At 39.1% G+C, this 14,844-nt stretch overlaps 1 protein-coding gene across 1 annotated transcript in view; it reads left to right on the top strand.

Moving 5' to 3' along the window:
• Positions 1–14,844, top strand: part of LOC140243708 (uncharacterized) — a 55,580-nt gene that overhangs the window by 31,338 nt on the left and 9,398 nt on the right. The window contains exons 29-44 of the mRNA XM_072323372.1: positions 824–947; positions 1,252–1,517; positions 2,274–2,363; positions 2,981–3,207; positions 3,939–4,113; positions 4,794–4,857; positions 5,589–5,813; positions 6,496–6,738; positions 7,383–7,482; positions 8,145–8,301; positions 8,710–8,810; positions 9,310–9,458; positions 9,837–10,007; positions 11,398–11,493; positions 12,255–12,368; positions 13,129–13,258. Coding sequence (XP_072179473.1) covers positions 824–947; positions 1,252–1,517; positions 2,274–2,363; positions 2,981–3,207; positions 3,939–4,113; positions 4,794–4,857; positions 5,589–5,813; positions 6,496–6,738; positions 7,383–7,482; positions 8,145–8,301; positions 8,710–8,810; positions 9,310–9,458; positions 9,837–10,007; positions 11,398–11,493; positions 12,255–12,368; positions 13,129–13,258 — 2,432 coding nt within the window. The remainder of the gene's footprint in view (positions 1–823; positions 948–1,251; positions 1,518–2,273; positions 2,364–2,980; positions 3,208–3,938; positions 4,114–4,793; positions 4,858–5,588; positions 5,814–6,495; positions 6,739–7,382; positions 7,483–8,144; positions 8,302–8,709; positions 8,811–9,309; positions 9,459–9,836; positions 10,008–11,397; positions 11,494–12,254; positions 12,369–13,128; positions 13,259–14,844) is intronic.

Raw genomic sequence — 14,844 nt, 5'->3', positions numbered from 1 at the left:
CCAATCCAATCCAATCCAATCCAATCCAATCCAATCCAATCCAATCCAATCCAATCCAATTCAGCTCATTTCAGTTTAATTCAGATTTTAGTAACTTGGTGACAAAATTTTGGTCATTTGCAAAGACGTTTTATGGGTTTTTTTTTTTTTTTTCTGCACATTGTTAGCTGCTGGCATGGCACTTGGAAATTTGTGCATCTTTTCTGATGTTGCCTAAAACATTTGAGCATTATATGGCTGCATGGACAGTTACGTAGATCTTTTGCCTCAAGGAAGTATGGTTGCGTGTGCTGTTCATTTGGTAAAGGAGTGTACTTCTTGCTGTACTGATATTTCCTAAATTTTACAATCTGATATTGATTAACCTGTGTCTGATGTTATTGTCATACAAAATTGTGCAGAAAGAAGGTAGAACTAATGTTTGATATTGCATCATATGAACATCTGGAATGTAATCCCACTGTGCTTTTGTGTGTGCCTTGTTTGTAGATTAAAGGCAGTGGTGCATTACAAAACATTCATGAGGATAATTCATCATGTCAGCTACACTGTAGTTTGGAAAGTTGTCTTTCTCTGTAAGAGACCCATCTCAATGGCTGGTCATTAGAATTAAGGTTGGGTCTGTAGGCAAAATTAAAAAGTGGTCATATGATAGCTCTTAGCCAAGCATTCAATTAGGATCCATATCACAATTTTATAATAGAGATTGAATGCATGTGTCCGTTGGATATAATCTTCTCTCCATCTCTCTTTTTGTCCGTCTGTCCGCCTGTCTGTACCTGTCTGTCTGTTTGTCTGCCTGTCTCTCTCTGTTTGTCTTCAGACTTGGCTCCCAGAGGAAAGAAGTGATCACAGCAGACTGGGGTGGGACTGAGGGCATCTGCTCCGAGCTACGAGAGATTCAGAGACAGCTCAACAACATGGATGACCCCCTCAACCCCGAACAGGTTGGTTTTAAAGTTCAACAGAGGCAAAAAAAGGTTATTGACTCTTGTTCACAATTATGTACACTAACAGTGCACACAAATTCTCTCTTGCAGAAGTTAAATGTTGTCACATATGTTGACCAATCACTGCATTATTGTTCCCACCCTTAAGATTTCAAATTTTGTATGATGTGCATTTCATATTATGCGATCACCATTTAGCACTTTTTTCTCTTTTTTTTTTTTTTTGCTATTTTTTAATGAGATGAAGGCATTCTTGCATTTATTTATTCATTTTTTTCATATTACTGCTACATTTATGTAGGTTGCGGATTTCCTGAGTCTGAGGCGTGATGTCTTGTTCCTGGAATTTGACTCCTCTGTGCGTTACACTCTCCGCGACACGCTCCTGTCAACGAAGAATGTTGGGGGATACCGCAGCGTGACGGCCAACATGTCGCACGCCCTGCCATCCCTGAGCAACGTGCAGCGGGCCACCCTCTACAATGCCTACCTGCCCACCCCTGAGCCTCTGCAGCCCCGGGACTTCAAGGCACAGGAGCTCTTCCCACACCGCACCTTCCTCGGGAGGTACAGCATCATTCAAGTCCTAGACTTACTAATAATGAGAGATGCCTTCATGCAAAATACATTATTATCTATCCCTCCATTATCACAATTTCAATCCTGAAACATTTTGTCCTCCTTTGGAAGAGACACCATTATTCAATTGTTTAAATAAGACATTTTAGAGACTGTTTGTCATGTTTTTATCTGTAATTGGTATTTTCAGTGGTTACAGCTGTTTTCCAGAAGATGCATGATGTGCTTTACTGACCATTTGCATCCAACATCAGTCATTTTATGTCTGGCTACGCAGTGCTATCTTTTCAATCAGAAGACGGTAACAGCAAACCGCAATACTCCTGTGACAAATACAAATCATCATTTATTAGGAGAAGAAATTCAAAGATCTAGCAAAATCTCTGAGCATAATGTGATACAAATTATTAGAAAACATAAGCAGAAACAAAACTGTGAAAGTAACAAGGAGTGGTGTGTATTGGTAGTATTTTGAGGGTACTTACAGTAGTCACCTTATTGAGAAGATGTATCAAATATTGAGATTGACATTCAGTACCTTTACAGCAAAAAAAAAAAAAAAAAAAAAAAAAAAATCTGTGATGTACACCCCTCTGGATATCCATGAAAAAAAGAGACAAACAACATTGTTTGTAACAGACAAATTTAATGCCAGGTCTATCAAAATTAAAAAGTGGAGTATCAATGGAAAAATTCAGAGCATTAATTGTATACATCTTGTTTCGTTCCTTCTTCAACCATCAGGAGAGGTCCCTTTGCCCTGAGGTTCTGGCAGTGGCAGCAGATTGAACACAACATGCAGCTTTGTCTCTCGGGTCTCAAGGATGTGGACAGGTGAGGGAGCCAGACTTCTTGCTGGTATTTAACCCTATAAATGCCAGTGCACACTCAGCCAGAAGTTGTGTGCATTCTTCATTGGAATTCTATTTATATCCCCTCTGTGCCAGTTTGACTAATCTTCTGTCACAGGTATTCAGACAATGACGCAATCCAATATGCAATTTATAAAAACATTTTAATCCATTCGGGATAAACAGAATCACATACTGTATATGCCATACATTTTGATAGCGAGTTGGAATTTTTGAGAATGGGGACAATCTGACAATTTTGTGAGTTGTATTAAATTTGTGATTGTGGAGTACAGCTACAGACAGATATATTCATGCACATACATATGTACCCTGTGGAATTCATGTCAGGATCAGAGTTGATATTTTTGCATGTTTAAAATTTGCAGATACACCATGACTTGCAAAGTTTGCAAAGATGAAAACCCTGCTAAACGTATGATGCATACAGTTGTAGTCCTTACAGATTGATGGCTATATTTGGGACACTTCACATGTACTGATCAGCAAAAAAAAAAAAAGACTTGATGGTAGATGCCCTTATTTGGCAGACAAAGGGCGTTGACATCAATAACTCTCCCTTTCATTGGTTGCTTCCAGACACGTTGCCAATGGAGAGATTTTGGGCGTGTCCCTTCTCATGGAGGATGTGCTCCTTAGTGGCCAGCAGGATATCGTCATGGCGCCAGATGATGAGGAGGATGGAAACGAGGATGCCACCAGTGGGAAGGCTCCTTCCCGACCCCGGAGTGCGGCCAGCGGCAAGAGCTCCAGTCACTCTCGGCCAGCCAGTGCCAGCGATGTCTCCATCAAGGAGACCAAGGAAGGTGAGCTCCACAGCTGGATCTGACTCAGTTTCATACAGTGCTATTGGGGGCATCTACATGTATCTAATGCTAGCTCACATCTAGACATTGACACTCGGACATTGCAGTATACTGCATAAATGCTGAACATTTCACGTTGTGCTTGTGCAGGAAGAGCTGCAGTGTTAAATAAAGAAAAGTGTAGACAAAATGAAGACATCCTGTGATTTTCACCACCGTGTAGTCAGAGTTTTGCTATTTTCTTCAAATGCATTGTGATCAAAGCTTGTGTATACAACAATCCAAGATGATTTTGATGATTCTAAAGAGGAGACTTTAGCAGAGCTTTGAATGCTTTGAAATGAAAAAAAAAAAAAGAAGACTCCAGGGTTTATTTCCCACCCATGTTTGTTAAATATGTCATCTTTTTAAATCAGTCAAAACATGAATTAACACAAACCAGCTTACATATGAAAATTTTGATATAACATCTTCTAGGAAGTACTGTAAAACCAGAAATGTTCATGTGCATGAATATTTTGCAGATTTCGCGAGGAGCCAAGATTTGTGAAAATAAAGTGCATGCAAAAGTTATTGTCTACACTGTATGCATTGAATACCAGTGGCACTTTGTGAAAATTTCTTGCTGTGAATATTTTTGGTTTTACAGTAACAAAGTTATTTGTTTCATGTCGCTCCACATTTGGCAGTATGGACAAATTATTTCCTTGTTCTCTATTCTGTTTGGCTAGTGGTTTCAATGACAGGGAAGGCCCTCTCTAGAACCAAGGAACCTGTGAAGGCCTACTCCCTCCTGAAGGACTTCCTGTTGCTATGGAAACGGCTGGAGGTTTTCAAAGTGGAATGGGGTCGACGGAAGCTTGCAATCGAAGACGTCAACACTCCAGCTCTCTACAAGAAATTTTGGTGAGTTTGATACTGATAAATACTTAGCTCTTTGTAAGTTCAGATGTAGATGTGAAAGACTTGAAATATATTTGGTGGGTTTGGGACTGAACATTTGATCAGTGAAAGATCAGATATAATGTACCATATCTTGATGTGAAAGACAACTTTTAAAGCAAAAATGCCGGAATGAGCTAACTCACTATTTATTTGATTTTGTCCTCCCAAAAAAAGCATTGAACATGAAGGAAGGCAAGCACTGTGCAAGGTGCTGTGTCTATGACATGTTCGGTTATGCAGTTGTTTTGTATTAGTAGCAAAAGTGATTTGTCATGCAACAGTTTATTGAGGTTATTTTTGTTTCAGTAGTTCATTAAGACCATACAGAGAGTACAAAGGTTACCCCCCCCCCCCCCCGATTACAATCAAACTGAAAATAATCCCCTCCTCTCCATTTCCTTGGCTCCTGATACCACATTATCCATATGGCTTTAAAACATGCCATTATTTAAATTTTATGTCAATAGTGTTTTAAATTAATCCGTTGAAGACGGGCTAATTTTGCCACAACACGCATTTCCCATCGACACCAGCTCGAGTATTCTCGGGAGTCGGGACTGTTCCTCAACGGGTTAAAGACTTTGTAGAAGTTATCGCACTTTCATGGGACTCTAACATTCTCTTCCTTTCCTTTTCATCAGTCAAACATACAAGCAGGAAATCCTCTACCCAGTGGTGAAGAGCATTGCCAGGCGATATGGTCAGGTGGGTGGAACAGACAGTGATGTTATCTCTATTGTGAAATGCTGAGCCACACTAGAAGGAATAGATTTGCATCAAAATCATGGACTGTTGTTTGCAAGCAGTGGTTAGATGCTAGTACATAGAGCTTGATTCCTTTTCTCTGTGTGCATTTTCCCGTGCTTCCCATAAGAGTAAGCATTTTTGTGTGTGTAATTGAAACAGAGTAGCACTGACTATTTTGTGTGTAATAAAAGATCAAGATTTACCTGCAGACTCTGAACCAAAAAGGTTGTGATCAGGTGTATTTGGTTAGTTCAAATGACCTCATCTAATCAATCTTTTCCACATGAAGCTACATTTAGTGTAACTGCAAACTTTCAATCTTGGCTGTCTTGATCACACTGTGTAATGACTGTTGGTGTGAACATAATACCTGAATTACATGGTTTGAATTTATATACTAGTAAGAAAACGAGAATATCACTGCATCTTTAAATTTGGTAGTGTTTTTGTGAGAAGCACATTGTCGATGGAAATGCTCAGTGCATTTATTCTCACAAAAATTTATTTCATTCAATGACAGGATGCTCAAAGACCTCTTAGGCCCAGTCTGGTTGTGAGATCTAGTGCACATGACATAGATGCATATGCTCTGTTCAAGAAGCTTACCACCTTTTCACTGGCATTTCATTGTTGTATATACAATAGAGTACAAGTTAAGTGCATTGTTATATATTCATGTGTGTCACCAGGGGGACCTATACGAGGGGATGGTGGCGGACTCGCAGCCCATCGTGGCCCCCAAGGGAGTGTCCGAGATGGAGCTACGGGCCAAACAGCTGGTCAAGCTCCTAGACAACCTGGAGCACCATATGATCCATGAGCTCCAGCGCAAGGCGGCCCGGGAACATGCCCTCGTGGTGGCCGAGAGGGCCAGGGACGAGGGAAACCTGCCTACTGACCTCTGGAAGAGACCCGTGAGTTTGAATTTTGGAATTTTGACCATGTACTTGGGCTTTGATTACTCTCCCATCCATAAGATATTTCATTAGTTCAGAGCCCACTGTCACTAGATATGCAGTGAAGGTTACCTGTCGCTGTCTGCATGATATTTCAACTACTTTGCAGGTCTTTCCAATTTTTCCCTAAAAATTTAAATCAAGAGTAAACTCTTTACCAGAATGCCAGAATTATGAAACACCTGATTTTGGTATATAGAATTAAATTTATTTTTTCAAAGTGGTTAATGAAAAGTACTTGTGAGATTATTTTTTTTGGATCTAATCAAAATTTGCAAGCTGCAGATTGTCATCATGATGTAACCCATTGTAGAAAGATATTTTTGTTTTGTTTATCACTGAATGTTCATATCAGAATTAGATACTGTATAAGCTGTAGTTATTTTTGCGTACAGATATTTTTGCAGATGAGCAGGTCAGGGACATTTTCGCGAGATGTTGTTTTTGCAAACTGACACCGAGGCTTTTGTAAGTGCACTATTAGCCTAGAGCATGGCGACATTTTCGTGAGTTGTTAAATTTGCGGTCCAACAGTCGTTCGCAAAATTCACAATAAATAAGTTTGTATCATATGTGATCAAAAAAGATGTTTGCAATGAGATCAGTTTAAGCTGCTCATCATTTCCTGTTTGATGTCTAGGTAATTAACGAGCGGCTGATGATCCCCAAACCCCACGTCGCCGAGGACTTCTCCCGCACCCTGCACAACATGGCGGAGCGGGACGGGGACCGCGTCATCTTCACCTCGGAGCAGCTGAACAACGCCCTCACGGGGCTGGCTAATGCCGTCATGGGGAGAGAAAAGGGCAACTATGAGAACTACTCCATGTACTATGAGAACCTGCTGAGACAGAACCACCAGCTGCTCTACCAAAGAGAACAGGTATCCTGAATGTTGGACACTCAATTGTTTAGCTGTCTGTTGAATACTACTTTGGAATAGTATAACCCAGGGCTTGGCATTATCAGTAACCCAGGGCTTGGCATTATCAGTGGCCCAGGGCCATTAAAATTGATGTGAGGCCACTAAACTTCCTAGAAGGCTTGATCTTTTGGTGGCCTGATTTGGCACTTGAAATTCAAAATGGATTGCTATGTTTCCTTTTATTTTGGGCCAATATATATCTTTTTCGAGCCACCAAAGTTTCAGATTTAAAGATTTTAGCGGCCCAGAGAGGCCACTAGAGAAAAAAGTTTAGTGTCAAGCCCTAGTAAAACATGCATATTTTATTTGATATTTCTTAGTCTTGTGACATTCTGTCAGTAATACCTGATGCTGTAGCAGAATTAAGAAGAAGAAAAAAAGCAATAGACAAAACATTGTAAAATTGATGTCAGTTAAAATTTCTCGTGTCAATAGACAGCAATGAAAAATGATTACTATTTCTATGCAATGGTTTGATCTGTTTTACAAATTCTAAACAAAATATGTGAGAGGCTAACTTTTCATGAAGTACTCTAAATCATGATGTCAAATCCATGTACTCTAGTCACTATGTTAATAGCTCATTTTGCTTCCATCACCAGGAAATCAAATACCTACAGCAAGCCTATGATGACATCCGCACTGCTGCAGTGGTGGACATCCAGTGCCAGCTTGCAGACAGAAGCCATGACCTTCTACTAGGTAAGGGTCACTGCACCTGAGCTTTTGAAAAAAACCAAGTGATCAGCCATTGACCAAAGCAATTAATTCCCACATGCTATGCATGCCATGCATTTAGTGATTCTAATATTTTGCTAATTGATACTTCCCTGCAATTCTTTTTGAATAGTAAAGTTCAAGATTGTTGCGTACAGCAGTGGACAGAGAAATCGGGAAGTGCACGCATCCATTGGCAAAATAGCTGCAAAAAAACTTTGGCCAAGTAACTGTATCATCACGCTCCATGTTTATGTCCTAGGGGCAATACATATCCTCGTGTACAATATGCATGTACAATGCTACACAAATAAAGTGATGACATACTATATTTCAGAAACAAAGGGATGTTGAATTTTCTAAAATTTGGTGTAGGTATAAAGTTTCAGTCATATTGAATTCTTTTCAATTTGATATGAAAGATTTGAATAGAATCTTTCATGGCCAGTCTTTTTGAATTCATTCATATCAATTCGATGCATATTGCCATTAAATATTAAGTGCTTGGCTTATTGATGAGAGCATACCTTTAACCTGTGTATTAACCCTAAATGTACCATATTCAGACAGTTGTCTAGTATGAAATATGCATGTTATGCCAAGATAAGCTAATCCTCATTGGGTTAACCATCTCACCCTTGGTGCAGAGATCACAGCCCTGCGAGCCAAGCTGTCCGAGATGAACCAGCAGGCTCTGACCAAGGAGGCTGACGTTCGGAGGCAGGTCAAGGAAGAGTATGACGCCCTCGTGCAGAATTTGTTTGACAGTGCTTTCGCTCTCAAGCAGAAATTTGATGACTTTGGGTAAGTTTTCCGGAAAGAAATAAAAAATAAAAAAATAATCGGGTTTGAGAAGTAATGTATTCATTTATATTTTCATGTGGAGTAATGCAACAAAAAAGAAAGTAGTATGCTTATGGATACAGTCAAGCAAAATACACCTTTTTACATGTTGTGCTTCAACATTATTGAAATTATCTCCATAATGATACAATTTATTCAATGTGTTCAAACCACCCCTCCCCCAATTTTTTTTTTGATTTTTTAAATTGACTTTTGAATACAGGATTGATTTTGAACTTTGAGTGGAATGATATGTGATTATCTCCATCAGAAGTAGGACATTACCACTTAAAAAGTGGATAAAATTTTGACATAAATGGATAGTTTCTGAAGCAGTTGATATCAGATAATATTCCCTCTTCTTGCCAGCTTGCGTCTCCACAAAGAAGCCTCAGACATTGTCAGCCAGGTGCGACAGGAGAGTGTCATCGCCATGTCTGCATTCAAGAAGAAGACTGCTGGGTCTGGATGTGAGTAATTGTGGGCACTCTAGAATGTTCTATCATCCAAGAATCCATAAGATATGTTCCATTTGATCTAGATGTAATCAACATTGTAATCATTTGAGCATGGATTGTGGTATTGATTTGAAAGGTATGCAAGTGATTTTGCCAATTCTAGACTTTGTTTGAATGCTAATCATGTATATTTCAGTGTTGATGTGATTACATTGTGAGAATGTGTGCCTGAAGACAAGATCATAGAAATCTTGGGGAAGATAGTTAATGATACATGCACTGACACTTTCAATATCACGTGTACCGTACTAAAGATATGGTGTTTTAGAATGTACTGTTGCTATGGCATAATGACACGCAGATGGAGTATACATGGAGATACCATGCTGCCAATATTTATTGGTAAAGACCCTGATGGAAAAATGAAAGCACTTATGGTGTTTTAGTATGAGCATGGACAAAAAAGTTTTCATGACAGAGCTTCACTAACCTTTGACCTTTACACCTGCAGCTGATGAGGGGCTGCAGCTGAATCTGAAGCGTGCCACTGAGCTCCATGAGCTGAGGAAGGAGAACAACGCTCTGACCCGCCGGCTGGTAAAGATGAAGAGCTTCGGTGGATGGAAGATCACCAAGATTAGGGAACAGTACAACGCACTGGTGAGCCAGAGGGGGAATATTTCTCATGATGTAATATGCATTTAGTTTTCCATGAATGTTCTTATTGTCACTACTCTTTGGTGTCTGGTGTCTGGTCTGACTCAGACTGGATGTAAATTTCTTATCTATATCATGTCATTCTATGTCTTATCTACTTACCCTTCCAAAGTTTCTTCTTCTCCATTATCTCTTTGTTTTTGTACCTGCTTTTATTATTATTATTTGTAGTAATAGAACTAGTAGTAGAAGTAGCAGCAGCAGCAGAAGTAGCAGCAGTAGTAGAAGTAGTATCACAAGAAGAAGCACAAGTACTTATAGTAATGTTGTAATCCATAATTTCGTTCTTGTTATTTCATGTCATCTCTTTCTTCCATGCAGGTTGGTCAATTGCAGCACGACCTGGACCGATGCAAACGAGACTACCTGGAGATCAAGATGTCAGCCAACGAGGAAGTTATTCTCCTCCGCCAGCAGGTGTTGGCACTGCGCAAGGCGCTGTCCACATCAGAGAAGGAGCGTGAGACAACCAAGAAACAGCTGGACAAAGAGGTTAGTGTACATTCAAAATTAATCCGTGTTGGTTGAAGTCAGATTTAGTCTTTCTCAAAATATGCTTGGTAAGCAGGTTTAGACACAGAAACTTTTCATGACTGTAATATCAAATTTGATTTGAATGTGATATTGTGAAGTGTGAACAATTACGGAATGTACTGTAATGTGGCATGAAATTGTACAGAATTAACTGTGAGTGAATGGGTCTCATTCAATCTAAAGTCTTACCAAGGACGATCCTAATACATAGCATTGAGCATCTATGCCAAATGGCTATGAAGATGCAAGGACTTTCACCGTGAAGCTCAATGTGGGCAGTGAGACTCGTTGGAAGAGGAAGAGAAGAGATAGAAAGTCATCTAATCAGTGAGGGCTAGGATACTTAGCTGTTTAACAGAGAGAGACGTAAGAATGAACCATGGGCCCCAGAGGGCATATTTTCGATAGATGCAGAATTAACATGAGATTACTTCTTCACCGCCTTAAGAATTTCCCTCCATTGATATTTGGCGATCTTACTGCTCTTGGAGTTAGTCAGGTTTCCTTGTCCATCTCATAAGGGAGGGAACATAGATTGTCTGCTACAAAATAAAAATTCATATTATGTTCTTTGGTGTAAACTACACCATGCAACAACATGAATTGAAACAATAAACAGATGCCACAATCATTACATTCTTTTATGTCTTTGTTGGTTGCTAGTATGCACATCTGTTTATGAATGGTTTTGAATGTTCTGTGTCACTGTACAGGTACAATGTATATGCATGTGTATATGTGTATATGTGTATATTTCTTTATTTTCCTGTTTATACTTCTCTCTGTCTTTTTTCTGTAATAATCATATGAATGTTTACTTGCTTACTGTTTACTGTGTCTCTGTTCTTTGTGTGTCTGCATGCTATATCTTTTATTAATATACATGTGTAGTATTGCCATATATTTCTTTCTTTGAAAGTTACGATACTGTGAGTAAGGATTACCGTATTCACTGGCGATAAGGCCGCAACGCCGGAGAAGCCGCATCCCGACTTTGGTGATGAAAAACAGAAAAAAATAATCAAAGGGATTTTGTTCTGATCAAAGCTTAATTACTTTTCTACGATTTTTTTTTTATAAGAAACTTTGTTATTTCTATGTTTTTTCATATGTTTCATAACAATAACAATAACAATCAGCACGTTGCATAATCCCATACATGATTATGTGTGTCGGTTAGGAAAGTGATTCTCTGAGTTGGAAAGACACTACAGTAATTTGCTTGTGCTGGCATATAGGCCTCACCCTGACTTTACTGCTTTATTTTTGCTAAAAATAGTGTGGCCTTATTGCCATGAAAAAGTCCCAGTTACTAAATGATGTTTGTGTATGTGTGTGTGTGTTACAGTTGAGGATCAAGAAGGAGCGGAAACACAAGGAGGAGCAGGATGCAAGGAACCAGAGGCAGATGGAGCTGGCTAGAGCCGCCACTCTGGACCGACTGGTAAGAGAGCTGATCCATCATCCTGGCGCCTCCTCTGATCAGGGTGTCTGAGTTATATGCCCCTCTCGAGGCTGTGTTCACCAGCCCTCCTGAAGTGCTTTATACTCTGTATAAACAGTCATCAGGCTTTAGAGCACTCCGGAAGTCGTACGCAGCATGCTCTGTGCATTGAGTTTATATGTGAGGAGTTCCTGCCTACACCAAGGTCACCATGACTGTTATGCCCCTTTCAGCCATTTCTTATGTGGTCTTGGTGCGGGATGACTCTTTGTATGAGCGAACTCAAAGGGGCATAAGTTGAAGTGCTTCAGGGGGACATTTCATCAAGCATTTAGTCAGACATTTTTTCTGACAAATTTGCTCTCAGCCAATCCAAAACAAAGACTTCAGTAGCTTCAAATAGTTTGTCGGAGAAAATATTTGACATAACGCTGAACAAAATATCCCCCAGGAGCGCTTCTGTGCCCAACTTTGTGTATCAGTGGGTTGTTAGACAAAAATTAAATCAACTAACTACAATTAATGGCACATACTATATTTGTGAGACACTGACCCAGTCAGCTAAATGCACAATACTTCTTTTTAGGAGTATATGTGCTGACTTAATTACCTCTGTCACCACTAGATAGATTCTATGGTAATGGTAGAATAATGCATTTTGAAATTGACTATGCTGTAAATGAAAATCAAACTGCTGAGTACATTGTGAGAACTTTATCTCAAGTGACTTTACAACCTTCTTGCCCTACTCCATTTGATAGATGGATGAGATAGAGGAGAAGGCAGCCAAGCTGGAGGTGATGGAGGAAGACCTTGAGAAGACTACCCGTCTCTACAACACCACCCAGGAGAAGACTCGCAAGGAGGTCACCCAGGTACCCACTCATTGGCTGTATTCAGACCCTGGGCCAATAACTGGACCCTTCTGTCCCCCCTCAAACTGCTCACTGGAAAAAAAAAAAAAACCAAAAAAACACACAAAAAACCCCAACAACAACAACAACAACAACAACAACAACAACAACAACAACAACAACAACAACAACAACAACAACAACAACAACAACAACAACAACAACAACAACAACAACAACAACAACAACAACAACAACAACAACAACAACAACAACAACAACAACAACAACAACAACAACAACAACAACAACAACAAAACACCACCCCCCCCCCCCCCCCCACACACACAAAAGCAATTAATCCAACACCCAGATTAAAGAGATGCTCTTTAGCAACTTTTTAATTTTTAAAGAGTGCACTAAGAATTGCATCAAACCAGTAGATGTCCTTGGAACTCTGTATTGTGATGATGAAGTTGATAGAGTAGAAAGAAAATCCTCTCGTGCAGCGATGTTATCAAAGATGACAGATACAGCATATACTACATATTCTTTGTCCATGTCACTCTAATACAACTGTGGGGGTCCCAAACTTTTCATTCGTAGTATTGTGTTACTATAACTGCACTTTATTTTGTCATTATTTTGTATGTTTGATTGAAATTGATTGAATTCAATTGAATTTAATTGTCCCAAGCCCTGGATGAAAATAACAAACAAACAAAAAAACAAAACAAAAAACCCAGGAAGTAATTGATACTGAATCTCTGCATCTCCTTAGGTCAAGTCTCGCCTGCACCATGAGCGCAACATGAAACTGGATGCATTCCAGAGAGTTGATGAGCTACAGACACAAGTCTACGACTACGAGTATGCCGTGTCCAGCATGTCTCGCCCCTTCACTTCCATGAGTGAGTGTTTGTCTGCACTTTCTTAAATATCTCCATCCGTTCAAAGCTGTGTGAATGAAAAGCAGTTAGTAACAACCTATATTGATGCATGTTGTTCATTGGCCAAGAAAGTATATGCTGTCAAAAGAATTGCACTTTTTCATTAAAATCTACAAATTCATGCAACTTTAATATTTCCTCTGAGAATTACATGTAGAGCAGATTACATATGTATTACCGATGAATGTAGTTCTCCTCTTTCAATAGAGTCAAGAAATGAGAATGCATGCATGAAAAAGCGTCTGTTTCACATGAATGAAATATGTGATGTGCATTAAATTCATCCCCTTCGATATCTTGTATGATTTGAACCTGTTTACTTATGAAAGTTTGCCGTGCAGATCTAATATACAGTTTGTGTTTGCATATGGGATGGAAAGAATTGGATTTATAACCATTTTGGGTACGGTGTATGAAAGTTGCACATTATTTGAGGGATTTTAGCTGTCAATTCACTTTCGGTGGTTAAAAGAATTCTCTTTTGATAGGGTGATGTTTGGGAAACTTGTTTGACTGACAGTGCACTTGGAACGTTTTGTGAAACTCTTGTAAGGTTTCTCTCTCTTTTTCTTTTCCCTTTTTTTTCTCATTCTTTGGTGGATAGTTCATTTAAATTCCTTCACTCTGAAAAAACCCTAACAACCTTGAATGGAATCAAAAAAAAAAAAAAATGGAATTCATCACTCGGAATGGTCTCAATATTAAGTAATGTCTTCAAATATCATGTGAGCATTGTTAGAGTGATTTTTCACAGTAATCACAACCTGTGGTGTTTTTTGGAGGGAAGAGTAGGAAATAATAAGCTAATTCAACAAACAAGGAGGAAATATGCCTTTAAACATACTGGCATCAGTCACATGTTTAATCCACACATATTTGAATCTCGGTTAAAGGAAATATAACGCTTGTGTGGTGCTTTTGTTGTTGGAAGTGACTGCAGGGACAGAAATAAACTTGCTGTCGTTTTTGTAGGTAATACGCTCTCGTTTGGGTTGTTCTTACAGATGTTTGGTTTAAGGCTGAAGGGTCTTGCTGTGAGGATATTTTTTTCCTTCCATTTTTTGGGGTGAAATTTTTTTGAATGTCAATTTATTATAGAAAACTTAGATGTAGTGATAGGTTTACCAGAAACGTACAATCAATTTGTCTAACAGAAGCAACAACTTGATCATTGAGGTTTGCTGAAATGATTTGAATTGACTATTAAAATTGATGTTGTGATGTGTGTGGCTGTGAATGACCACTCTGAACAGAAACTGGTGAGCAACCAGCTGGAGATATCAGTAGAAATTAGAAAGTAGTAAAATGTACTGTGTTGCAACTGACAAGCAGCTAGGAACTAGTTTTGAATTTGTGCTGAATATTCATTGTGGAAACTTGCGATGAAAATTCATTGATTTGCTCTATACTACCCATAATCAATCTTATATTCCACACGTTTTTCACCTCTGACATTCTGATAAACTCACAAAAGACTTTGCATGCAAGTAAGTTTATTCAAAAGTATATATCGCTTCAAACGTTTGTTGCCGAGTGCCCTATATGTT

The sequence above is a fragment of the Diadema setosum genome, chromosome 2, assembly GCF_964275005.1.
Source record: "Diadema setosum chromosome 2, eeDiaSeto1, whole genome shotgun sequence".
NCBI lineage: Eukaryota > Metazoa > Echinodermata > Echinoidea > Diadematoida > Diadematidae > Diadema > Diadema setosum.
This window is presented reverse-complemented; position numbering and strand designations above follow the sequence as displayed.